Source organism: Nanorana parkeri, unplaced genomic scaffold (genome assembly GCF_000935625.1).
Source record: "Nanorana parkeri isolate BGI_ZX_2015 unplaced genomic scaffold, ASM93562v1 scaffold389, whole genome shotgun sequence".
Lineage (NCBI taxonomy): Eukaryota > Metazoa > Chordata > Amphibia > Anura > Dicroglossidae > Nanorana > Nanorana parkeri.
In genome coordinates, this window is record NW_017306657.1 from 236,817 (window position 1) to 264,428 (window position 27,612).

Sequence of the window (27,612 nt, forward strand, 5' to 3'; positions counted from 1 at the left end):
TTTACCTAAAAGCTAAATTGTCATGTCTTTTACATATTTCCTATTCTATATTTGAATGCCTATTCCACAAAGACTTGAAGGTTGTCCTAATGTAATGGTTATGTGTACATCAGACAGCGTGTTCAGCCTCCTTGCAGAAAAAGAATGCATTTACAGTAATAGCAACACAGTCTTTGTCAGTCTGGCCAGGCAGATGGACCAGAACTGAGAGAGAGGGACAGTAAAGCACAATCACTGCATGATATTACTATGCAGTAAACAAACCCTGCAAATGTAAATCAGCAAATATGGCCGCTTCATCAATTTACAAATTATACATATAAAAAATGAGGGTGGGTTTTTTTTAAAACATTTGATGTATATATAAAAAAAAAAAAAAAAAAACATAAAATCCCCATAATCCTTTTAAAGTACTGTTCCCCGAGGGCATCAGCCAAAACCTGAACATTTCCGAGGCAACATAAAGGATATTCTAGAGCCTGTGCAAAGCTGACGTTTCAATACTATGCCTTACAATACTCAACTGCTGGAAAGGTGACTAAGCCAGGGATGGACAAATTAACGAAGAATTTGGGAGCCCGTTAGTCTAATCTAGGAATCACTAAGCAGTTTTAAAACATCAAGGGACTCATTTAAAAAATGTGTTTTAGCTGGAAAATTCAGGAAAAACAAAAAAAAAAAAAACCCCCCAAACACACAAACCACAGGCAGGACAGCAGCTGTAACTTACACGCTTATTGGCTACCTGGCTCCTGGGATATGTCCAGCCCCGAGTTAAACTTTTTGTCCTGCAGCATTTCTCCATAAATTGGCTCCCTGCAGTTAAATACATTAAAACCTCCATTTCTACAGACATGGCTTTTATTTGGTCCACGGTACTGAAACTGGGATGGATGAGGCATCACTTCTTTGCCAGGTTAGTGACGCCTAGTTATGAACTGACCATTTGCTAAAACAAGCTAATCTCCTTACATTCAGCTTGGATTCCAAACCATACACCATTTTCCTTCAGTAAACCCGTGCTATCTATTGGACAACCATAAAGGTCCATTATTGGCTCATCTTTGGCTAACACATCATCTACCTATGCATACAACTTATTAATCCAGCAGGATAGTACAGTGCAGTTTCATGTGGTGGTAAAGGGGGGTAAATGATCCACAATGCTGAACCACTGCTAAGTATTACACAGGTTCTTCTTATGTGAAGGTCTCAGACGCGCTCTTGTATAATCCAAAACACTTCACTTATGATCTCTCACAAGCAGTTCCTTTGTCCCTGAGCTTCGGCTCACCATCACCTTCCCCGATTCAGCGCACAAATCCCGAAGGCCAAGGTTTTAAGCTGCACTCTGGACACCATTCTCCATATACTAGTACTTGACAATTTGGAGAACGGGGCCCTTGTCTGGGAAGGCCTGCACAAGGACGATAAGCTTCAAGGTCACAGATTAGCTCCACCACTTCATCCACAGTGGTAAGCCGACTCGGGTGGGTTTCGTAGAGTTCATGGAAGGACGGTACAGTGTATTCTCTGACGACAATATGAAAGTAAAGTCCTGGTTGAATGTGAACAACTGTCTCTGCCATGGTTGAGGCTTTTGACCTCTGCACCAACTGCAAAGTGGGGCCTATGTTAGACAGGATCTCCCAGTGGGCCGGCAAGGGGATCTCCTTCAACTCCATCAACATTTCTTGCAGAACAGGGTCAAGGCTGTTTTTGGCGTTTAAGGAACCAAAGCTGAAGATCTGTGTAATCTGTGAAACAAAATTAAACCATGAAATTGATATGCAAGTACAGGGAGCACACCATAAACGACATTTTAAACTAGAGAGTTATAGTGGTTTTGAATATATTCCTCCACTGTTGTACAGGTAGCACACCATAAACGACATTTTAAAGTAGAGTTATAGTGGTTTTGAATATATTCAGTCTATTAATAGTTGGAAGTACAAAACATAAAGAGGGTGCAGTACAACTTTTATTTATTTAAACACTGGGACTGACTATGGAATTACAGCAAAGAGCCAACTGTTGAAAAATTTGAGAATGTACATTTGTGAACCCCTTGTTCATGGTGGCCTACCAGAGATAGCCATGAACACCCAAAATACTAAATTCCTTACCTAAGCCAACCTTGAAATTACATGTAAACCCATTTGCACATGGTTACATTTAATGCAAGTGCATAACGGCATTAAAAAAAATGGTCCTTATATCACATCTATGGAATTACTATAAATACCTAATTTTTTATACTTTGTACCTCTGCAGCTCACTGTTAATTATGTGGGTGGAGATATTTTCTGACACTGGACAACAAAAACAAAACAAATCTAGAACACAATAAAATAATACCTTGCTTGCTCTAACTGCCACACTGCATTACAAAAACACAATATTCCATATCATTATTTCAAAGCTTGGGGCACAGTTTGTGGACTGGCAGTGAGACGCTCCTAAATATGCAGGCTACAAGGTGTAACAGGAGCGCTCAGTTATCAAACAAAGCCTCACTGTCAATCTACCTAAACTCCACCCCCAGAATTGAAATTACCATAATGAATATTGTGTTTCTGTAATAAAAAATGTAGCATTTGCAGTAAGCAAGCAGTGCTTCCATACGCTTTTAGATGTATTATTCATATGTGATTTAGAGTACTTTTTCTCTTCAGTCACAAATGCAAGGAAAACAAGTGAAAGTAGCTGCCCCCAGAGATGTGCAGGAGTGTCATGCGGGGTCTCTAGCTGAGGAGCTAAGAGGAATTAGACGGCTTCCTAAACCCAAAAAATGGAGCATGCGCAGGCAGAGTAGCAACACAGAAGACTGTGGATCATCTGCTATAGCGTTGCCACTCAGAAGGAGATATAATGAACTGGCAGGGTCACCAAGTAATCACTGTGCAATATTTTTTTTTAATCAAAACCCTAAAAACACACAAGTTTAGGAAAATAGTCGGCGTCAATAAGGGAAAGACATTTTTTGGGTTCGCCGACACCTAATTTCTGTAATTTTTTTTTTTACATTTCTACATATATGTTTTCCCAACAACAAGAAAAAAAAAATCAGATTACTGAACTGGTGAAAACAATATTAATCTTGCTGGTGAAAAGCGAACTAGTATTCAATTAGATAGCCATGCTTTATGAAATCGAGGGGCTGATTGCAAACAAAGATCCGTCCTTTTTCTCCGTTTTAATCACTTTTCATTTTTCTTTCCACTCTTCTATTCCTGGCTGCTTCCCTTTAATCCCAAGTTGGTACCTCCCTATTAAACAATCACCAATGTATACTTCTATATTTTCACAGATCTACAAGACTTACTGTACGTATATTCAAGAGATTACTGTTCCTTAAAAGAGAACTATGGGGTAAGTGTTTTTCCCCATAGTTCTCTTAAGGGTCACAGGAGGACATATACTAGCGTCCTCCCGTGACCCAAAGCTCTGTATGTCGCGAGCTACCGCTTGCGATATACTGAGACTGCCGCAGCCGAGATGGATCCTGACATTACTGTCAAGATCTACCCAGCTGGGCAACTGACAGCTGGCTCTGCCCATCTAGAGGCAGAGCCAGCTGTACCCGCCCCTTCCCCTGTCCGTTCCTCCACTCAGCGCTGGAGGATCGGAGCGGGGAGGGGGTGGAAGCTCTCTGCAGGCACACTATCGAGAAGTGAGCGGCGGTATGCGTATGCTCACTTCCCAATCTATTGAGCCGATGTGCGACAGTTTCATTGTCACACGTCGGCTCAAACTATGAGGACGAGTGATTTTCACTCACCTCATCGTTCTCCTTTAACTTTAATGAATCCAAAATATATCTTATTTCGTCACTCTCTTCTGAATGTCAGATATAGCATTAACATTGATACTACTGATCTACTCAAATTGACCATCGCCAACTCTTTCACTGCATTTGTGGCCCCTGCTTAGCATCGACAACTCCAGATGGGCCCCAAGTTATCACTTCTTACTTTAGAAACATTGCAAAGGTTGTATATCCCATGCCTTGTATCAGTTTGTATTGCTTGTTTTTTTAACCTGTAATCTCAAACTTGTATTTGTGTGCAACACAAACTAGTAACACAAAAGGTATTTAAAACAAATAAGCCAACTCACCACTGGAGTGCTCTCATCAGCCGCCTCTATATCGTCGGTCTCTACAATAAACTCTTCCGATTTCACCGGGCAGTGAAGATCCTGTAACATTTGTGAGAAAGCAAGTTTTAAAAAGGTAAAAGAAGATTTTGTTAAAGCTGCAATTTGTGCGCTCATGCATCAAAAATACTGCCTACCAGAGGTTCCTCTTGTATTTCCTGAACGACTTCATTGCTCTCTTTGCACTCCTGTTTTATCGGTTTGGTCTCCACTTTGCCAATGATCCAGCCACCACCATCCTGCAACAAGAATATGTTAGAAAATCAATGACCAATCCCAACAGGGTGCAAATTCTGCAATTTAAGACCATGTTAGAGGATTTTATAATTTTTCTGAAGAGAAACATGGAAGCTGCAGACTTGCTCTTTGAAACTAGCCATGTATCAATGACAACAGTTTATTAAAAAAAGGATCTCTTGAACCACAAGACTTCTGCAAAAAAGAAAAAAAAACAAAAAAACAATCAGATCTGGAGACACTTCTGCCTGCTAAGCACTGTTCTGCAGACTAGGCAGCTGATGCAAAGGCCCTTTAGACGCCTATGGGACTAAAAGAGCAAAATGTACCAGCTTTAGCATTGGAAATAGTGCATAAAAAAGAAAGGTTGAGGGCAAAGAACTAACAAACTGTATTGCCTGTGGTCTTCCTGCAGCTGATCTTTTCCCCATTTACCATTCCTTGTTCTGCAGTTTGTGTGGGGGCGGCCATCTTGTTTGCACATACCTTTTTTTGCTCTGCAAGTATTTTTTTGTGCCCAAACAATACAGATCACTCACTTTACTTCTATCTTTCAATCTCTTGCACAATTATCTGCCTGAACTGACAGAAAGGGTCGTTTTGCAGTGCACACAGCACTCTTTTGGAACTCAGCTTGCCCACTGTTTAGGCAAAAAACTGGTAAGTAGTGAGAGTAAACCATCCTTATACAGAGTCTATGTCAGAGAGCATCATTTTCTTGCACAGAAAATTATTGGAATCCTAAAAGGATGGGGCACGCCAAACCTGGTCTATGCTAAAAACAGACATTGTTATATAGCACCTGGAGTCATTTTTATAAATATTACATTAAAAGATTTTTTTTTTTACATTTGTTTTCAAGCTGCGCTTTAAGTTCTAACTGATGTGTACCTTTACATGTGCTACTTACATTGGTTGCTGTGAAGCCTCCATTTTTGTAATCCAGCCGTTCGAGCTTTATAATCGGCAACCTAGGTGTAAGCTTCACATCCAGTTTTGGTTGCTAGAGGGCGACAGTGAAATAATAAACTACTGTAAGGAAAAAAAAAAAACTGAAGCTGTCCAACTGATTAAGAACAATTGTGGAGCTCAGGTCTTGCGACCATGAAACTGACCAATGTCTCCATCTTCTCGTCTTTTTCCGTCTCATCAGCAGCCAACTTCTCTCTCTGAAGCCGCTCGAGGATCACAGGGTGATTGCTAGACTTGAGATTCACAGGGATATATTTTTCCTAAAACATAAATTATGAAGGGTTTAAGCAAACTGCAAGCTGAGAGTTTCCATTACCCAAGGAAGAAAAAAAAAAAAAGCTTTTAAAATAGAGAAAAACTTTATTCACACAGAGTAAACCCCAAACCACAGTTGGCAAAAGAACTGAAAGTGTGTGGCGTGGAATGGTCAGCCATGAGGGATGCTGGGAGGCAGATCACATCCTAGAGGATTAGTCCCTGTTCTTAATATTCAGCAATTAAAAAAAAAACATTTTTACATTTGAAGTGCTGCATCTTGCAGGATTTAGGCTTTCATGCCATCTTCATGCTCCTTCGGTTGGCCGTTGGGCTGCCTATGCAATAGACCAGATAAGTAGCCCAATTGCCAGGCAGTGATTTAGTGTTTTCAGCCTGCCATGAGAAGTGCTATTACTGGCAGGTTCTCCAAGGTAAAAAAAAAAAAACTTTGCAAAAAAAAGACAAATAATTGTAGGTCCGATATTTTTTAAAACTGAAACTAGAAAAGTTTTTGGCCTGGCACTTTAAGAGAACTCTATACAGTTACTATTTTTGACAACACAGATGATTCACATCTGTGTGTTGTGGTACCATACTGTAGGTGTGTTTTTACTGTATATGTGCACTAAGGTGCAATTAAAAATGAATGGCAACTCACCATGGAAAAAAATGTTAACTTACATTATCGCAAATGCAATATGAATGTGAATTCAGCCTTACAACCAGACTTGGTGGACTAGAGCGGCATACCATATATGTATGCACTGTGCAACTTTGCTCTCATGCTTAGAAAAGCAGCACTTGAACCAACCCTTGCAAAGCGATCCCAGGTCCTTACAGCAGGCTACTCCAGATGTAGGTCTCCAAAAACCTGGGGCATATTAATATGCACACATCAAGCAGACCTACTAATATCACACTCTGGTCCACGTCCTCCAATGATTGTCTATTGTCCCATGAGTTTAACCTCTGTATTTAGTGGCTAGAAGAGGAAGGGGGCAGTCGAGAGAGAAACCATCAATATTATCCAGTGCCCAGCGCTAATACGCTACAATTCAATAAATATAGATTAAAAACAAATACATCAAAATAAAACTATAAACAATCAATCCAAAAGAAAAAAAGTTAATAAGTCCTCTTTAAAGTGCAAGAAACAAGTCTCTCAATGACAGCAATCAGTTTGAAAGAGTCTATAAGTGCATCCAGTGGTCCTTAAAGTGCAGACAACAAGTCTCTCCGCGTGCGACCCAAACAACTGTTTGTAATATCTGGCTGATGCTAACCTTTTACACCCGCTGGCAGCAACTCTGAGAAGCAAAAAGGAATTTTGTAAAAGCGGTCGCATCTCTGTTTATGAAGGTTTTTATCTTGTTTTAATAAATTACGCTATGGATGTTTTTAATATGTTATGAGCTTCTGGTGGTTATAAGAAGAGCGTGGATAGGGGAGGAGCAGGGTTCCGGTGGATGGATAACCATTAACACTTTGGCAGCTGGATGAGCATCTTTTTTCTATAATGGTCCGCCATATTTGGATTGATTGTTTAGTTTTATTTTGATCTATTTGTATTTGTTTTTCACCTATATTTATTGAATTGTAGAGTATTAGTGCTAGACACTGTAGAATATTGATATATGCGATAGTCTGTTTGCTCTTTTAGACAACTGCTGTGTCAAGTTTGTTAGGAAAGAATAGGAGCGGGGATCGGTATAATATAGAGAAACCATGACAACTTGAGACTCAGTTTTATATTAAAGTGTCCTGGCGATTTCCTCAAAGTAAACTTATGATGCTTTCTCCAAGGACCCCAGGTCACTTTAACAGGCAAGCAGACTGCACAGATTTCCCTTAAAAGACCCTTTTGAAAATCTCAAGGATTTAACGGAAAAAAGGATTTTATGGAAAAAAGTATACCAAATAATAGCCCTATATGTATAAAAAAATAGTTACTCTTAAAATTTATCTGAACATCTAGACTTCAATGGCCTCTGGTCATGAAAGGGTTACCCTAGAAAACCCACCGAGGCAAACCGCAGACATTGACGCCAGCGACACTTCTGCCTCTTAAGATTACGGCCGCCGAATTTGGGCTTGTCCTGGCAGAAGTCACAATCGCCACAGTCCAGTTTCCTTTGGCAGGCCTCACACGTGCCACATTTTCGGTTCTTGCGACGGCCTACCTTCTGCAGTGGAACATAGCGGGAGGGACAGTATTGATTAGGTGCTCTAAAAGCTTTCTCAGGCAGTTAATAGCATGGCACTTAATGCATAAGGAGCAAAAGGATCTCTAAGAAAAACAAACAAAAAAGAGGATAGGGTCATATCTGCAAGGTGAAAAGGGATTGGGAAAAGAAACACAAGATGTTTAGGGGATTCCTGAAGGCAGGAATGGCTCTGCAAGTAAAAGGATTACATGCATGAAAAGACTCTGCATGCAAGGGGACGCACAAGGGAAGCTTATAGGGAGAATGAGAAGATGCAAGCAACCCAAACGGCAAAATAAGCATCAGGCCTATACAACCGAAACTGAAATATCAAGTGGTGCAGATTTTATACCTAATTCCAGCCATCTCTCACTCTTCATTGAGCCCTATGCCTCGAGTTCCGCTTTAATACTGTGCTAAAGAGCACCACATTTAGCAAGCACTTAAGAGAGTTCAGGCTTTCTCAAAAGACTGCTTCATATTGTAGCATGCACTGCTGTTCCACTGTAGACCAATAAAAAGTAACGTTTGCGTTCCAGGTAAGTCTGGGACTAGCACAGGACTAAGTGCCCTCCACATGCCCCCAGGTGACAGCGATGAGGTTTGGTGACTGGCCGCTGTGGCACCTAGTACTGCAATGTGGAAGGAAGGGGAGAGAGACGCATGTTCCCCTGTGCCTAGAAGTACACTGTATTTCACATCACACTGGCAGGCAAAAGGAGGCAGTGGAAGAGAACAGAAACCATAAAATCGGTGTCGAAAAATGGGAGGAGCAAGCAATCTATAAATTGCGGGGTAAAGTAACTATCAATTACTTTACTCCGAAAGACAAAATAGAGAGGCTTTTAGCAAGCTTTAAACACTGCTTTAAAGAATGTCTAAACCCCAAATCAAGAAACGAATATACTGCAGCTTACCAATCCTTAGAGAAGGTGCCAGCATGCATTTTCGTTTTTTCAGGGCCCCTAATGCAATCACCATATCGAAGGATTGGTAAGCTGCAATAAATTGAATTTTTGCTTCTGGGTCTGCTTTAAAGCAGTGTTAAAGCTTGCTAAAAGCCTGCCGTTGGCTTTTATATCTGGGTTTAGATACACTAGGCGTCTACAAGTCTACTAAAGTGTGGTTTATGGGCTTTACGCTTTCTAAATACTTTGTAAAAGGCTTGCTAACACTCTTTAGTCTACTGTTTACAAGCCAATGCACTTCACTTTCTTCCAGAAAATGTGAGTTTAATGGGACTTGTCCTTAGAATGCACAGGAGCCCTCAGCAAGTGAGAACAGGGAGTAAAAACATTTAACAGGACAGGTGTGGGATGGCATGCATAAAACACTTTACGGCAAAGAAAAAAAGAACACATACAGCACACAGGAGGATAGGAAGCATGCAAGCAAACCAAACACATAGAAAGGCTCTACATATGGAAACAGAATATGATGCCTAACAAGCAAACGCAAGCTTTGTCAAATACAAGGCAAGGTTCTGCAGATGGTAAAACACATGGACTAAATATGGCAGATGCAGAACATGGACAGAGATTTAGTAATGCAGTAAGGACAATGAAAACTCAGTAACTATGATCTAAATAGTAAGCACTAACCATGATAACCCTACAAAAATAATAGGATATTCATTTCTGATAGATGATACAAAGAACACCAAAAAAATACAACTAGCATAAAAAGCCAAATAAAAACAGCAGCAGGATAGGCTAAAGAACAGCAAAGGTCTCCCAACAAGTGACCGTCAAACATCAAACCACTGACCTTGGGTTTCTTCTTTTCAGTTTTTCCCTTCACTTTCTTATAATAGGACTTCTTCTACGATTAGGAAAAGAGAAAAATGGCACAAACCACAGTTAGAGACACTTTCACCTCACCCAAGTAGTGCTAGAAGATGGTGCCTTAGTAAAAGGTCCACTACGCTAGGTATATTCCCTTACCAGCCCTACATCACAGCTTCTGCCTCTGCTGCAGTCAGCACTAAAATCCAATAATGGTCACGGGGGAGGAAGGCACATTTTCCTCCTTGGCTGAAGTATATGGTATTGTCACCGGCTGAGATGGAGGCAGGAGTGGAGAGGGGGAGTGCTGGTAAGGCAGTGTAACTAGTGCAGGGGTGCCCTTCACAAAAGGCACTGTCAATTTTGTCCTGAATGGGCAGGGCGAAAGTATCTATAAGCTAGCTAGACACAGAGATCCACAATACTCAAGCATGCAGTTCAGAAGCGAAACAGAGCAAGGCTATCCAATTCCATTGTTGAGGGCCACATTGCTTCCAATGGCAAAGTGTATCAAAGTGGATTTTTATTAGATCGCACTGAAATAAAAGGTTTTCTACTTTCATACGAGTCCCACCAATCAGCTATTTGCAATATTCTCCAAACTTCCTGGAGAACTTCGAGGGATGCCACTTTTTTTCTTTTAAGGATAATTTCATAAATGTAATTAAAACTTATACATAATTATAAGCCTCATACTAGGATGAAATATTTCACAGGGCTTCTTCCACTCACTCCCATTGGTGACTATGCTGTAGGAGTTGCATCGAATCCGTTTTGTCCTGCATGGCCAATGCACAGGTTCCCTTAAAAGTAAAGTTGTCACATTAGATGTAAAGCTACTTTCAAAACTGCAAGCTCAAGAGCTGCCAAGACTGGGTGAACCAACAACCCACACCAAGCAGGAGGTCAAGTGTTCTGGTGGTCAGTGACTAAGTAGTGAGTCTGAAGGAAAATAAAACTGCTGTATATGCAACTTCTAAAAGCAAGTGGGGACTACATTATTCATACACCACATGACACTTGCATGCCAGGAAACTTTGGCTTGTAAAAAAAAAAAAGATGATGCAGGTCTTCTTTAAGAATTCTGCTGATAGGGATGATTTCAGGACACTAACTACTTAATGGGATTTCCACTTCTGAGCTTAAACCAAAATCCCCTTTCAGAAACAATGAGTCCACTTGAAAAAGTATGCCCAAAATACCTTGATCTGTGGCCTTCAAAGATTGGAGATGGACAGCAGACAGACAAATGGCCCTAGAAAGGGTCTAGACAAAAGCTGTACACACTGGTCTAGGATTGTGATGCAGTAAAAGGGTATCCAAAAGGAAAGCAGGCAATATACAAAGAAGTTTCACTTACCTTATGCTTAACTGGAAGACTGCTCCCATCACGTTCTGACATTAATCTCCATTTCTATAACAAAAAGGAAAGAATGTTGGGAGGTGGGATGTTAAAAACAGCCATAACATATAACATTATGACCGCCTGCCTAATATTGAGTAGGTCCCCCTTTTGCCACCAAAACATCCCCGACCTGGTGAGGCATGGACCCCATTAGACCTCTGAAGATATTCTGTGGTATCTAGCACCAAGCCGTCAGTAGCAGATCCTTTAAGTCCTGTAAATTGTGAGGTGGGCCCTCCGTGGGTCAGACTTGTTTTACCAGCACATCCTACTACTACTTGATTGGATTGAGATCTGGAGAATTTGGAGGCCAAGTCAAAACCCTGAACTCATTGTTGTGTTCCTCAAACCATACTTGAACCATTTTAGCAGTGTGGCAGGGCACATTTTCCTGCTGAAAGAGGCCACTGCCATCAGGGAATACTTGTTCCATGAAGTGGTGCACTTGGCCAGCAACAATGTTTAGGTAGGGGTTATGTGTCAAAGTAACATCCACATGAATGGCAGAACCAAGGGTTTCCCAGCAGAACATAGCCCAAAGCACCAAACTGCCTCCGCCAGCTTGCCTTCTGCACACAGTGCATCCTGGTGCTATCTCGTCCCCAGGTAAGAGGCACACATGCAACCAGCCATCCACATGATGTAAAAGAAAAAATGCCAATCATCAGACCAGGCCACCTTCTTCCATTGCTCCGTGGTCCAGTTCCGATGCCCTTGTAGGCACCTTTGGCATTGGACACGGGTCAGATCCATGCGCAACAAACGGTGATGCACTGTGTGTTCAGACACATTTCTACTGGAACAAGCATTCACTTGAGAAATCTGAGCTACAGTAGCTCTTCTATTGGATCGGACTGCATGGTCCAGCCTTCACTCCCCATCGAAGAACCTTGGCCGCCCATAACCCTGTTGCCAGTTCAGCGGCTTTCCTTCAGCGGCACTTCACCACTTCAGACCGGGAACATCCCACAAAAGATGCAGTTTTGGAGCTGTCCTGACCTACTCGTCTAGCCATCACAATTTGTCCCTTGTCAAAGTCGCTGAAATCCGTAAGCGTGCCCATTTTTTCTGCTTTCAAACAGATCAACGTCCGAGACAAAATGTTCACTTTCTGCCTAATATACTCCACCCACTTACAGGTGCTATTGTAATGAGATAATCAATGTTAAGTACTTCACCTCTCAGTGCTCATAATGTTATGGCTGATGTATATATTATTTTAGAAGACTGGAAGGCTGCCAAGTCCCTGCTACCAGAAAAGTAAATAAGCTGAGAGCAGTTGTGATTTCAGCGAATTTGTTGTGAACATGAATTTCTCTACAATTCCTACAGCTAGAGGTTAGTAAAGACTTGTTTTAAAGCTGAAATCCAGTAAGAAGTGTTATTAGACAAGTAAACCTTTTTAAGAATTGCTTCATGCTCGAACCACAGACTTCTTTGATACAGGGAAAGCCCTCTGTACCCTTATCGTCTGCCCATCATAAAAATAAGGGCGGACGCTTCCCGGCAGGTGGACGTACAAGTAGGTGATTTTTTTTTCTGTGCGCACGGGCAGAATTCCGCCAGGAAGGTAAACAGCGGTTACCAGCTGTTTCATACAACAGTCGGAGTGAGAGCAATAATTCTAGGGCCATCAATCACTGATAACACTAAACTGACGCGCAATAAAAGCTGTTAAAGCATCGCCTATGGTCAATTTTAGGTATGGTCGTTTTTTGCGATTTCACAGGCACACGCAATTTTAAAGCTAAAAAGTGTCTATCTACCCGACGTGACCCCATCTTTTATATTTTATTAAAAAATTGAGTAATAAAAAGGTTTTATAACAAAACGCAGGGGGGAAAATATTTTTTTTTTCTAAATTTTCATTATATAGTAAAAAATAAAAACCCCAGTGGTGATTAAATACCACCAAAAGAAAGCTTCATGCGTCCCTAAAAAAATGGTATAAAATTCATTTCAGTACAGCGTTGTATGACGGAATAAATGTCAAAGTACTGCAGCACTGAATACTGAAAAATGGCCTGGCCAGGAAGGGGGTCTAAACACCCCAGTCAGCAAGTGGTTAATATTCAGATTATAAGACTGGTGGACGCTATGCCTCTGCTATCCCCCAACACAAAACTATACAAGTGGTTTTGCTTTACTGAAGCAACAGAACTATTAAAATACTACGGGCGGACGGCAAGAGGTTAAAGTGCTTTCAGTGCTTGCCCAGAATATGTAAATATTCATAGTTGGGACACATGTTCACTTTAAGCATTTTTCATTAAAATATGTGTTTAAATTATTGTCCTTATATAATTCATTAAACAATGTAAATGTACTTTTTACAAACTGCTATAATAAAAGATTTTACCCCTGATAGAGTTTTTTTGGTTTCATTGCTGGTGATGCTTATATCTTGTAATATGATCTGTATTCCTATTGTATTTCCCAATAATGCTGTACTTTTAAAAACTTATCAATTCCTATCGAGCACTGCACAATATTTGTTGATATCTTCCTGTAATTTGTCACTCAATGACATTACATTGATGTTTAGATACATCTCTCTAAATGTTGCCAATACAAGGTATATTTGTTCTATTGTAGCCCTGATTAAGGGAGGCGTTCAGACCTCTAAAACACAATGGGGGGGATTTATAAAAACTGGAGCAGCTGTGCATGGCAACCAATCAGCTTCTCTGTTCCATTTTCAAATCCTAACTGAACTGAAGAGACACCGATTGGTTGCCGATTGGTTGCCAACTGCTCCAGATTTAGATAAATTCCCACAATGGATTTATAGTAGATACTGTAAATAATTATATCAGGAGTTCTATACTTGTCCAGCACACTCCTTCCTGTATTTTGATATGTGGATCCCAGGGCCTTGTAGAGATCGTACTCACTCCGTCAGTGATCTCAGGAGTGGAGGAAGGTCTCCTCCCCACCCCACCCTCCGCCCAAAAAAGATGGCAGAGGAGCTGAACCTTCCTCACGGTACCAAATGTATTTGAGTACAAAATGTTGTCCAGAGTTCCACTCTTTACTGCCTTTCTGCAGTTAGTTTGTCCAATCCATTGTAAGTCCCAAGACACTTACTGTTTTTAATTTTTTGGCGCCAAAATCCTTCATTACAGATAATTTGGACTCCGATTTCTGCAAAACACAAAAATAGGAAAAGTTACCATAAATAATAAGCAGTTCTTTAAAATGAGACTTTAAATGTATGAAATTAAGGCTTGACATTCTACCTGATGGCCTAGCCAATTCTATTTTGACACATGACTTATTGATTGTTGTGTGACCTCTAATTTTAAAATGCACTTATCCTATTCACAAGGGACCAGGCTACAATACTTAATACCATTAGACCCCGTTCACACCGAGCGGTTTACCACGCGATTACCGCTCCAAATTCACGCATATTTCCACGCAATGTTGCTCAATGTAGCTTGTCCAATGTATTTCAATGGAGCTGTTCACATGTCAACTCAAAGTCGCCTGTAGCTCGTCGCTCAAGCTTGTAGCTCGAACATGACCTATTTTTCGGCAGATGTCACGCGATTTGGCCCGGCGATATTAGACGACTTTGTCGCGCAATATTGCGCTACAGAAGGGTCACTTTTGCATAGCAATATGGAAGAATAGAAGGTCACATCAAGACCGCTGTCGATTGGTTAGAGCCCAATGTAGCAGCGACAAAGTCCCTCCCAAAAGTCGCACTACGCAGCGCGACAAAATGTGCACCGTCGCTCAATATCCCGCAATGCCGCTCAGCGGGAAAACGCGCGATTCTCCATGTCGCTCAGTGTGAATGGGTTCTTAAAAATTGCTATCAGGAAAAGGACAGTTACCGACAGACCCCATTTCATCCCTCTCCTCTGCAATGAGCTTCTAAAAGATGGCCACCGTGAGGACAAGGGGGCCTACTGTCCCAAGATTAAACTACTAGTTTGTATACATTACAGATTAGAAAATAGAAAAAGATTGGAGGGGGGTGTAAAGTTCCAAATGTATCCCCCAAGCCTCACCGTCACTTTTTTTTGGCATCTACGTTTCACACACTTCCTATTGATCTCCAGCTCTGGGTTCTGTTGCCTCTTTAAACACACAAAACAAGTTTCACAGTCCTCTGTTGCAGTGCAGCCCTGACACTCTCCACAGTCACCTGGCTGTGTATGAAGAATAGAATGAAAACAATTACTGTTTGCAACATATGACATACACCAAAGCTGTAAAGAAATGATGTGAAGCAGAAGTGTAGTGTAGATACTCTACTAAAATAACTCCAGATATTTTTGAGACATGCTTGTGTTAAAATAACTGTTGAATATCAAGATGCAAATTAACCCCTTCATGACTGAGGCCCTTTTTTCCATTTTTGCACCCATGTTATATTCCACATTTTAGGCCACACAACTGAGGAAGAAAAATAAAAAACACAACAGGAAATTAGGAGAGCTGCACTGTTTACCATGAAGGCTCTTGTCAAAAGATGACCAATACCTATTCGAAGAGACAACCTTAGATAAACTATAAATCTTCAGGAGAATGGAAAATAGGATTTTTGTACTTACCATAAAATTATTTTATTAGGAGTCCAGTCAGGGAAACAAGAATTCAGATACTCTCTAGTTATAACCAGTAGCAAAAAAAATTAATAAAATAAAATCAAAGGCCAGCCAGGTAAACCTTCTCTTCCCAACATGCCTCAGTTTTGTAGGAGTAACAAGAGCATGATCATAAACACAGAGGGGTGGAACCAATGTCCTGCAATGGACTCCAAAAAAAAAAAAATGTTACGGGGAGTACAAAAAAACCCAATTCTCTTTTTTCCCCATTGAGGGATACTGGGATTCAGATCAGTCCTACCTAGGGATGAGCAACAGCAAATAACCCCGAAAAAACAAACAAAACTGGGGACTGCCAGCAATTCAAAGAGCCACATGAAGGATCTTCTACCCAAAGCGGCATCAGTAGAGGCCCGAACATCCTCCTGGTTGAACAGAAAACATGAACACAAAAGACCAGTTGGCAGCATGGCAAATCGGCGAACAGAGGCCTGAGTCAAAAAGTCCATAGGCTTAGATAATAGTCTCCTGAGCCACCAACAAGTGGAGACACAAGAAGATAGTTCACCCTAAGGCCTCATTCACACTGATGAGAGCTGGCCCGTACAGATCCGTGCAGCATGCACGGCCATATCGCACCACTCCCGGGGAGGACAGGTGCTGCGTGTGATTTGTATGCATCAGCCTGTTCTTCTCTATGGGAGTACGCGGCCGTACGCTCACCCAAACTGCACATCCCTGCAGGTGTCTGTGCTCGGACACAGACAGGTGAGCGTATGGCTGCGTACCCCCATAGAGAACAGGCTGCTGTGTACAAATCACACATAGCTCCCTGTCCTTCCCAGGAACAGCCCGATACGGCTGTGTACAGGCAGTGTAAATGAGACCTTACAGGGAACATCTGGTATGATAAAGTCTGTCTTTATGAAGCAAGCTGTGACCGAGAGATCTCACAGCCCGAACTACATCTGAGCAATGGAGGGGAGGAGCTAGAGCTGGGCAAAGAAACCTGAAAACCATGTCCTGGTTGAAGTGAAAGGCAGAAACAACCTTTGGTTAGAAGACATTCTGTGCCTCAAACGCACCTTGCCCCTGTGTAAGCCAGAAAGGGTTCTTTACAGGAAAAACTGACAGCTCAGACACTCTCCTCACAGAGGTAGTGGCAACAAGAGACACCACCTTAGTAAGACTGGAAAGAGGAATACCTCTAATCGGTTTAAAGGGTGGAAGAGCTGAGAATCAAGTTTAATTCCCAGGGAGTCACAAGGGAGTGAACAGGGCAATCCACATGGAAGACACCCTGAATAAAAAGGTCTTACTCAATGAACAGGAAGCCAGTCTCTGAAACAAGATGGCAAGAGCAGAGACCTGTCCCTTGATGGTGCTGAACTACCTGGTCCTCAGTGCCAGATGAACACGTCTGTCCAGGAATGGAAATTACTTATCCCATAGGAGCAGAATATTGAGTTGTAGGGGTCTGGAGCAAAACTGGGCAAATGGGACTGCCTCAAAAGGAAGCCACCACCAGCCCCAGGAATCTCATGCAAAAGTAAAAAGTTGGGCAACTCATGAACTGAAGGTTACAATTGGAGTGGAGCGTTTGAAGTTTCTCCTGAGTTAAGATAAATTCTGGCTTGAGCTGTAGCCTGTATTAGACCTAGATATTGCAAACGAAGAGTTAGTTTCAGACCAGACTTATGAAGGATAAGGCTCCAATCGAACCTCTGAAGGATTTGGATGATCAGGGCCATGTTGTTCGCCAGAACACATGTCCATCATTCCCACAGCAAGAGGTACTCCAGATATCTCACAATGTGAATGCCCAGAGAGCATAGAAAGCTAGTACTGAGGTCAGAAGCTTGGTTAATACATGAGGTGCTGAGGATAAATGGAATCGCAGGGCCACAAATTGGAAGTGTAGAGGACCAACAGCAAAAAGTGAGAAAATTGCTGATGTGCTGGAAAGATAGGGATATGCAGGTACGCATCCCTGACATCCAGAGGCCAGAAAGTGTCCCTGACTAAGTGAGGCTATTTCAGACCTGATGGATTCCATTGAGAATTTCTGGGCCCAAATGAAAACAGAGCTTTAAAAGGTCCAACATAGGTCAAATGCCCCTTTGGGCTTGGGAACTGAACAGGCTGGAGACCAACCCCTGAAAACTGTTCTGCCACAGGAACTTGGGCAATGACACTTTGTTTTAGGATGCCTTGTCCATGTAGATTAAGCACTTTTATTGACACAGGTTTTGAAGACCAACACTTTAGCCAAAACATCCTTCTTGTAGTCACTGACCGGAGATTGATGGAGACTTCAAACAACCCATCTATGCTGTAGCTTAAGGCTGCAGATATTAGCTGTAAATACTCAATGACCAAGGGATCAACTGCATAGTGATCAAATATCTTCTAATAGCCAGTTAGGGATTGACAGATTAAGAGTATGGCTAAAAACAGGTTGCAGAGCAGGAGCTGCCAGAGAAAACAAACCTCTAGAGCAGATCTCCAGCCAATTGACAGTGGGGTCTTTAACAATAGATGCATCCTCCATAGGGATGGTAGACACTTTAACCCTTTCGCTGCCAAGGACGTACGGTGTACGGAGCTACAAAAGTGCTTCCAGCTGGCCAGCTCAGTATGCCGTACGGACCTGGCATTTACAGTTCTACTATAAGCTGATGGTCGCTTTAGCGACCATCAGCTTATAGTAGAACTGTTCAGCAGACTGTCCCCTTTAAATTAATAGCTGTCATCAGCGGCTCACAAGCGGCTGATGACCGCTATTTTAAAAAATACCGGGTGCCCCCCGCCGGCACCGCCGCCGGCATCTGGAGTCTCTCATCCATTTAGATTTACTCAGAAAATAATTTTTTTTGTGCACGGATAGGAATTTTGGTGTGTTTTAACAATTGAATTGTGTATTTTTTTCGGTTCAATATTAATTTGAGAAACATTTGCGCAATTATCGCAGGGCCTACAAATTTAGTATCACCATCTTTTTATTCTACCGGGCCTGCGCTTTCAGAAAATATATGGTTTGGGGGGGTCTTTTACAAACGCTAGCAACGCAGCAGTTGAAAATCAAATCAATAGGAAAAAATTGCAGAAAATTCAAAAATGGCTTGGCCAGCTGATTTGAAAAATGTTCCGGAGGGCTTGGCAGCGAAAGGGTTAAAATAGGATGTTGGCAGAACAGAAGAGGCAGCCTACTTTTTAACAAAGTCCTCCTCAAATGACTGATGGGAGGTACAAACATCTTGTTAAGGTGCTTTCAGTCTCCCAAAGAAGACTGCAAACAGTGGGTGGACCATGAAGGTATTAGTGGTCATAGATGTTTTAAAGGATCTTAGACTGCAGGCAGCAAAGGTAGAAGTGAGTAGCTGATCCCCATGTTTCAAAAGTAGTGCGCTGCATTAATAAGTAGAGCTGCAGCTAACGATTATTTTCAAAATCGGTTAGCCGATTATTAAAGTTTGATTAATCGGTTAATCGGATAAACAATAAAATAAAGTTGTTGCAGCCCTATTAATAAGAGCAGACACAATGTCTTAATTTGGGGATAACTACAGAACATTGTGATGCCGCAGAAGGTTTGTCTGTCAAAGACTGGAGATAGATAGCATGGACAATCTTACTGGATGATGGCTCTGAGGCTGCTAAAGCTTTAGAGAGATCAGAGAACGATGAAAAGAGATGTTGCACCACAAGGCAGGATAAAGTAGCTTAAGGTATGAGGCAAAGCCTTAGGTACAAAAAACCCAGCTGTCTGCAAGTTGGCATAGGGTCCGGCAGCAAAGATTACCAAGTCACTGTAGGCAGTAAGCACGAACTGAGTTTCCAAGTTCCACATGGCTCTTGCAAGCAGGAGGTGCTTCTTCAATGCCAACTGACGGGAAAGAGTGCGAAGAACATGCGCTTCACTCCACACAGAACTTAATCCTTAGGCATGAATCCCTTCTATGATGAAACTGATGGGGGGGGGAAAAAAAAGGGAAATTGGAAGGTACTCAGCAGTCAAAATAACGAGGTAGCTCTCGATGCTCAGCCCAAACAGCCTACTCATAAAAGTGGGTCTTCAGAGACAGTGCAAGTGCTGAGGCAAGGGCAAAGCCAAGGTTTTGGACCTGGAAAGCAATCTACGACTAACTTTTACCAGTACTCGACATTTGAAAAGTGCCAAAAGTGGAAACTAGTGCTGAAGGTCACATTACAGGTTAGCCCTGCAACATCTAGCCCAGCAGGGTATGGCATTGCAAAAATTAGGGCATGCTGGGAAGAGGTGTTTTCTGGATGGCCTATGGATTTTTGATTGCCTGCATCCAAATCCTCCTGGAGGCAGCAGTATAACAGTATCTGAATTCATGTGTCCCTCAATGGACAAGAAAGAAACCAATAAAAATTCCTGGGAATGCTTAGCACCAGTGATGAGGGAACATGTTGCTCTTATACTGGTCACAAAAACAAAGTTAGATTTGTTACACCTAAAAATAAGTCTACTTTCCATTATATGCAGAAAATGTTCATACAATATTGCCACACAGAATTTGTGTACTTCATACAACACAATCCATTTTTTTAATGGGTGTGAACCAAACGTGATTCTAAATTTATCAGATTGTACAATCCAAAAGTAACGTGAGCTGCCACTTCAAAAGGATCTGCTGCAACGGTACCTTTTGGATAGCCTTCTGACAGCGCCTTTTCATGCATTTCCAGGAGCTTCCGAATTCAGGGTTGTGGGAACGGAGGAGACATATCGAACAATAACCACAGTTCTCTGTCAAACTGCATGCAGCACATTTACCACAGCCGATGCTCTGAAGTTAGGAAGGAGATAATAACAGGATTTCCCACCTGTATAATTTACCAATTTCACATACTACAAAACATTCTATGAAACTCCTGTTTTGTTGAAGAAACCCTCCAAGTGAACTCTACACATTAGAAATTTATGTAGGCCTTATCTTGAGCTCTCTCAAAAAGTAGGAGACTCTGCTTTGATTATCACCTGAGCAATCAGCGTGGTAATAAGAAAAAGCACAGCTGCAAGATACCAACATGAAAGTCATATAGGAAGCCAGAGGCATAAAGGACAAAGAAAAAAAAGAAGGTAAGTGCGAAGGCTGCAGAACATCAAGCACAGAATGCAAAGCAGACCTATGGAGGAAACAAAACTCAGTCCCAACACAAGGCTCCGTGTAGCCAAAGGCAATAGCAGTTCCTATATTGGTATCCTCACAAGTAAGAGTGTCAGTACAAGTTGTTGGTATTGGATGGCTATTTGATAGCAGAGTTCATGATGGTTTGATAAACATTAAAACAAAGGGCTGTTCACACTAGCCCATCTGCTAAAACGTTGTTTTAGCGGACAGGCTAGTGCGTTGTGGCGGCTCTGTCAGGGTGCGTTGTATCACACATGGTCAGGATTGTCCCTGATTACACTTTATCTTCTTTTTGAACTTTATGTGGAGTGTATGTGTACACTCCATTCAGGTACACAGCCATGTGGCAATCTGCAGAAGAGCATGCTGCCCATCACACCCATGTGGTGGTATGAATGGGGCAAAAACAATTGTCATCTATGTGTCCTTGCAGTGACCTGCGCTGTACCGCACCATCACTGCAATATATGTGAATGGGACACCTAAAAAAACAATGGTCTTCTATGTGTCCTTGCAGTGACCTGCGCTGTACCGTGCCATCACTGCAATATGTGTGAATGGGACACCTAAAAAACAACGGTCTTCTATGTGTCCTACCGCGCCATCACTGCAATGTGTGTGAATGGGACACCTAAAAAACAATGGTCTTCTATGTGTCCTTGTAGTGACCTGCTTTGTACCGTGCCATCTCTGCAATATGTGTGAATGGGACACCTAAAATACAATGGTCTTCTATATGTCCTTGCAGTGACCTGCGCTGTACCGTGCCATCACTGCAATGTGTGTGAATGGGCCCTGAGAGGCTGAAAAATAGAAAATAGAAACAAGCTCACAGTTGCAGTAGCTTGAAGGCCTGAAGGTAGCAGACACATTCATAGAGCTTGCAGAGGTAAAGTTCAGCACTCACTGTATACTATATTAAATTAATATATTTATTATTACAGGACAATAATATTTGCCAGCACTATTGTAGCACTATTCAAACCTATCATTGTACTCCTATAAATGAAGAAATTCTATAGTGTATAAGATATTTTTATCTTTTATATTGGCTGTAAAAGGGAAGTTTGGAATAACACGCAGCCAATGTTACATGCGTAGCCGATTCCCAATTTGCAGAGTTCTGTTTGTTTAACAACTTTAACTAACGTCAGAGCAATGGACAGATGCAGTGGTCCTTTGAGTCCAGACTAAACAGTGCTCTCTTAGGATCAAGGCTCAATTACATACGAGTTCCCCAGTAAACATGATGCCAACCCTACAGGAGGCAGAGAACGATGCAGGACAAGAGGACCCAGAGGTGGCTTTAATATAAAAAAGGGAGCCACAGTCAGTCAAAATTGTTATTCAACCATTTTACCAAATTAGAGAAATTTTGTAGAAAACTTTTGACCCTTTGAGATTCTCTTAGTCCAATTTCTTTACCAGCCAATTGCTAAAGCAGTTAAAATTGAAATGATCACCCATAACCTCTGCCTAAAACACAGCACAATGGTTCTGAATGAATGCAGCATTTTCAGAGACTGAGTGGACTACGCAACCATTGGCTTTGCATTTAGATGGGTTGACCGCCAACAACACTGCAAGACCAGTGATGGACCTGGGGCACCAAATACCCCCTAACACATATTTCACTACATAGAGACTCACCTTCAGCCGCTTCTGTTCCTTGTTAAATGCTCTTCGAGAAGCTGAGAATAAAGATGATAAAAACCTTTATCTCACATTACATGGCAATTGTCATGTGACTGTGGCGAGTTGATTTGCAGTTGTGTTACAGCTCTTAAAAGGTTCCGGGCTATTTCAAAATAAATTTAGTTGTTGGTAATTGTTTTAACAAAATGCTCCCCAAATGTCAATCAAGGGGTTCCGATCCTGAGAGGCTTGCCATCAGCACTAAATATTTAGCTGATCTCCATCAACTCCTTTATTTCTTTATCTTTGGCTAATAGGTTTTGGATAGAGCTTTATAAGCTACATGGGAAGAAAAGGAGATATTGCAAAAGAAAAAAAAAGTGTCGTCTTGGAGACAAGAGTCACGGAGAAGGCAGCCAACTGAGCAGACTCATCCAACTGGAGTCAAATGAGTTTACATGCAACCTGTTCATATTAAGTCTACTTTTACTATTAGAGCTAATGTTAACAACCTGTAAATGTTTTTGTTTTTTTTAAAAGGAACAACTTTTGATCTATGCAACCCCCTTCCCTATTATGCTTTAACTCTCTCTCTGGGGAGAGAATAGTGAACAGCTGAGGCAGATAATAAACCAAAAGGGGGGGGGGAACAACTGTAGAAAACAATTGAGGTGCCAAGTATTGGAGAGACTAATTAATGAATGCAAGTGTGTGTACACAAGCTAGAAACAATAAAAAAAAAATGGAAAAGCGTACTACCCGGAGTAACCACTTCTAGAGATGTGGGCATCAAAGGGTTAAAAGACAGTGTGCAAGCTCTATGGACAACAGGGTGAGGAGCCCTGTATAGAGTCACCTACTCACCCCACTGTCATCTCACCCTATATCCTGGCCAAATACTACGTTGTGCATAGCTTGAGCTCTGTGACAGCTGCCTGTCTCTGTGGTTTGGGTGAGCACAACTTTTTATTTCAGCACCTTGATGAAAATGAACGGTTAACCCTTGAAGTACAGGGGTAGCCCCAACTGCAAGGGTTAATAAAAGGTTTTATCTGAAGTTCTTTAAAAAAAAAAAATCAGAAAGGAAACAGTGAAGGTAGCGAACATACAAAACAGAATTGATTTGTTTTTTCCAGTGCAAGGTTGAAGACGGAAAGAATCTCAGTGGCAGTTACAGAACAAAACAAAAATAAAATCCACCATCAAAGAACATTGCTCTTATTTTTGTTAAAAGTGACTTACCGCGACAGTCAGCACAGTACCAAACGGTTTGCTTTGAACGGCCGAACTCGACTCCAGAGTACCAAACCTTGCACTTAGTGCAGCACCTAGAAGAGAAGTGCGATTAAGGATTCCCTTTCTTTGCACTTGTCAATTCATGTGATTAGACAGCAATGTCATGCAAGTGAAACACTAATGGCTGGGGATGCGCCGATACAGGTTTTACGGTATAGAGTACAGATATTTTTCTGTCAGTACTCGCCGATACCAAATACCGTTACCGGAAGTTGCATTAAAGAAGCCGGGCGGGGTGTAATGGCTCGTCCGCTTGGCTTCCTGTTTAGCCGGGAAGCAGGCTCCATGCTCCCTCATCACCAGGTGACGAGGAAGCATGGAGCAAGCTTTCTGGACAGCCAGGAAGCTGGAGGCGGATAATGACTCGCCGCCCGGCTTCCAGATTGGCCAGGTTCTCAACCAATCAATCAGAAAGCTGGCTCCATGCTCCCTCGTCACCAAGTGACGAGGGAGCATGGAGATGGTTTCCTGATACCGGAAGTTCCCTTATCTGGAGCATTTAAATCGAGTACGAGTACTCGCCCAATTTCTCAGTATCTGTACATCCCTACTAATGGTCATTTTAAGATTTAGGGGACATAGACGATTTAGTTTAGACACATTTGCTTACACTGTGAATAATTGCACTGTGCATTCACAACCTAAAAGTATTGAGGAAATGGAGGTGGAAGCACTTTGTCTATACGGTCAAACATTTTGCAGTATCTATTTTTTTCTACACACATTGCATTATTTTTCTCATCATGCAGCCAAACTTGCAGACCCTTCATATGCACTTCTGAAAGAGACTGCAGCATCAATACCACCTCCCTCTAATCTATCAATGTATATTTAAAAAAATGCAGATGGCTTTATAGAGGGTGTTTCTGAAACCAAGTAACATACTGGTCTGCCATTTTACAGGCCTTGTTTATAATAATGCCAATTAAAAGATGACGGTGCAGGGAACTATAAGGATTTAGTCAGCAGGACATTTGTATATTTTATTATTATGATCGGAGCTAAGAAAAAAGGTATAGGTTTCTTTTTAGCCAGATAAACTCGAAATATTACAAATAAACATCTCATGACCAACCAGCCTATTTGACAGCCCTGCTGTGAAACACTGCTAAATGGTAGGAGAGATCAGAATATACAAAACCTCAAAGAAGGAGCATGTGCCTTCCTTTTTTCTAGTAAGACTGGTTTAATCAGCTATGTACAGGCGGACAAGCAGTATACAAGCACTAACATGCACTTGTTACACCGTGCACTTGTTTTATAGAATGGTTTAGATTTTTTCTTTTAAAACATTTATACAAATCTGATATTGCAGATGTGCAGGAGAACCTGGAGTGATAACTACTTGACAATATTTAGCATTTGACTGTATTGTTGAAATCTCTGCAAATATGCTGCGGCCATTATGAGGGACTTCCATTATTCCTGCTGGAGTTTTATCTGTTTTATGTTGTGGAAAATGTAACAGGTTGAGCTGAAATACCCAAATGGCATCAAAAACACCCAAAACTCCAAGGTGGACAAGCAACGGAGTTGAGAAGTATGGGAGATTACTGGAGTATTAAAGAAACAAGAAGCCGAGTGAATACAGAGTCAAAATTACCCAGCCTCTCATTTCCCAGGAATACAGTGACACTTCTGCTGCCTCTACCAAGGTAATGTAACTGGCAAATATGAAAAGGTTTTTCCCACTCAAGCAACTTACGCGACCACCGACTTATCCTTCTTCCCATTTTGCTGGTGCTCATCAGAAGACTGAAGAGGAAATAATAGTTTCTCCGTCTTCCCTGGAGATGTTGGGGTCGCTGGAGACGATGGAGATGTCTTCTTCTTCTTTTTCTTATTCTTCTTCCTCTAAAAACAGACATGTCATTAGTGGTTGCCTGTCAACATTACCACCTTCTGCATCCTAGGAGACACATTCCTACCTTCTCTGGTGGGATCAGAGTTCCGTGTTTGAAATTAAAGCATGACAGGTCAACGGATTCTCCCAAGAACTTGGCCAGCTCAGGCTTGCTGCGGAAGCGCTGCCCAGTGGGACTAGCAGACAAGAAGCTCGAGATAAGTAAATGGCAGGAAATATACATAACAGAAACAGAAAAAAGATCAAAGAAAGAACTCACAAGCCCTATCTGAACATAGTCAGCCTAATATTTTATTGTTCAGAATTCAACAGCAATACATGGGTGGTCCAATCAAATAAATTGTACCAAACAGAACGATGGGTCCTGGCAAAAATGTAACTGTACTTAGCTCAATTCTTTTTTGTGTAAAACAAATGTTTGAAACAATCAAATCTATGATCATTTAATAAAAAAAATGGAAGCTGCCATTACTAACCCCTCATGAAAATGCTCATACCCTAGCTACTTTGAAACAGTGTCCTCCCTAACAAATATGTGGAGAAGGACGTCTGATTTTTCTCAGACCTGGCTGACCTGCATGCTGATGCCAGGTGTCCAATTCAGAAAGAAATAAAGGATAAAGGAAGTGGATTAGAAGACAGCCAGTCAACTGCCATTTTCAGAAAGGAGGTCAGCAATGCAAAAAGATGACAGCTACAAGACCTCTGGCAACTTTCAATCAACAACATTTAGCCATGCTTCACCTATAAATCTTTCAGATGACTTATGCTTCCTAAAGTAATTTGTACCCAATGTAATACCTGACTGCAATGCCAAATGTCATCAAACTTGAGTTTTCCTGATCGCTCGTGCGTCACCGAGCTGCTCTCGTTCATCCTGACATGAAGGCAAGACAGCAAAGGTGCTATACAAGTCAGTGTTTTGGCATTCTATTTTAACAGCTCCTTTAGCACAGTCTATAAACCGATTACTATTTTATCCAAACAGGTCTGTACCGTATAAAATATCAGTGCTACAAATCCAGGCTAAAGAAAAAATAAAAGGAATATGGGTAATATACAGAGAGCAGGAGCAAACTGCAACTTTAAATGAAAAACCGTAAACAGCGGTGATATCCATCACGGTTTTGGTGTTTGAAAAACGCACTTTTATAGTGTATTTGGCTGGCAGATACTCTTTATCATAATACAAGTACATGGGACCAGCCATATTTGCTCATTACATATGCAGGATGCTCTTCCTTTGTAGCAGAGCTGCACAGAGATTGAAAACAATGAGCGCTGGATAACTATTTCAGCAGATATTGAGCAGTGTTTGACATCCACAGTGATGCTAGAGAAAGGATCTAAAAACATGCGTATGAAAAGGCAAATAAAAAACAATGGAGCAGCATGCATTGACATTTGTCAGTTTGAAATGGATAAACTTTAGTAACTCAGAATTCATACAAAAATAATATGCCATAGTTGACCTTTAAGCTGAATTATTTTAACTGTAATATAAAAAGATCTAATCTAAACTTTGCATTAGTTCTGCATGATTAAATGTAATGCAACACAACTGATCAATAGCTTGGGTCAGCCAGGCAGAAAGCAAGCAGATTATCTGTCACTTGACAACAACAACTCTGGGCTGTTGCCTCTAGTTCCAGTTTAAACCTACAATCTGATCATAAAGAACAATACCTTTGATAGTAAGTGTCTGTCTGTCCACAGGACTGTCCAGATTTACGGACGGCTGTCCTCCGTTTCCAGCCCTGGCCCAGCAGTGGCCAGTCTTCCCAGCCCTCAGACATGGTAAGAGGGGCTCCGTGGAACTGCAAAAACAAGAACAAGGGGACAGGATGATAAATGGGCCTCAGAGCTTGCGGCAGATGCAGCTGTAGGACAGGCACTCACATTGGAGACACACATGGATGCTCACAGCTTCAACCCTGGGCCAGAGCCTCTGACTCACTGAATTCCTGCTATTCCAACCCACAGTAAAAGGCTGTGGGAGGAAGTGAAGCAGACAGGAACACCCTGCAATGCGCTGGAAGCCAGGAACAGATTCTAATGACATCTTAAGCACAAGAGGG

The 27,612-nt window shown here is 41.7% G+C and overlaps 1 protein-coding gene across 1 annotated transcript; it reads right to left on the bottom strand.

The window, feature by feature from the left end:
* Positions 1–775: 775 nt before the first annotated feature.
* On the bottom strand, positions 776–27,612 carry MBD1 (methyl-CpG binding domain protein 1). Its single transcript, XM_018559331.1, has 17 exons — positions 27,434–27,612; positions 27,221–27,351; positions 25,599–25,710; positions 25,376–25,524; positions 23,617–23,702; positions 22,390–22,430; positions 20,251–20,394; positions 15,038–15,178; positions 14,106–14,162; positions 12,481–12,606; positions 10,974–11,027; positions 7,647–7,808; positions 5,511–5,627; positions 5,306–5,398; positions 4,296–4,397; positions 4,120–4,200; positions 776–1,757 (listed from the first exon to the last, which is right to left on the bottom strand). The coding sequence occupies exons 1-17, from the start codon at positions 27,446–27,448 to the stop codon at positions 1,311–1,313; spliced, it is 2,058 nt and encodes a 685-aa protein (XP_018414833.1). The 5' UTR covers positions 27,449–27,612; the 3' UTR covers positions 776–1,310.

Coding starts and splice junctions, on each gene's coding strand:
- MBD1 (XM_018559331.1), bottom strand. Junction 14,163..15,037: donor GATGCCAAAAAAAAGTGACG/GTGAGGCTTGGG, acceptor TGTGTTTTGCAG/AAATCGGAGTCCAAATTATC. Junction 4,398..5,305: donor GAGGCTTCACAGCAACCAAT/GTAAGTAGCACA, acceptor TTCTTGTTGCAG/GATGGTGGTGGCTGGATCAT.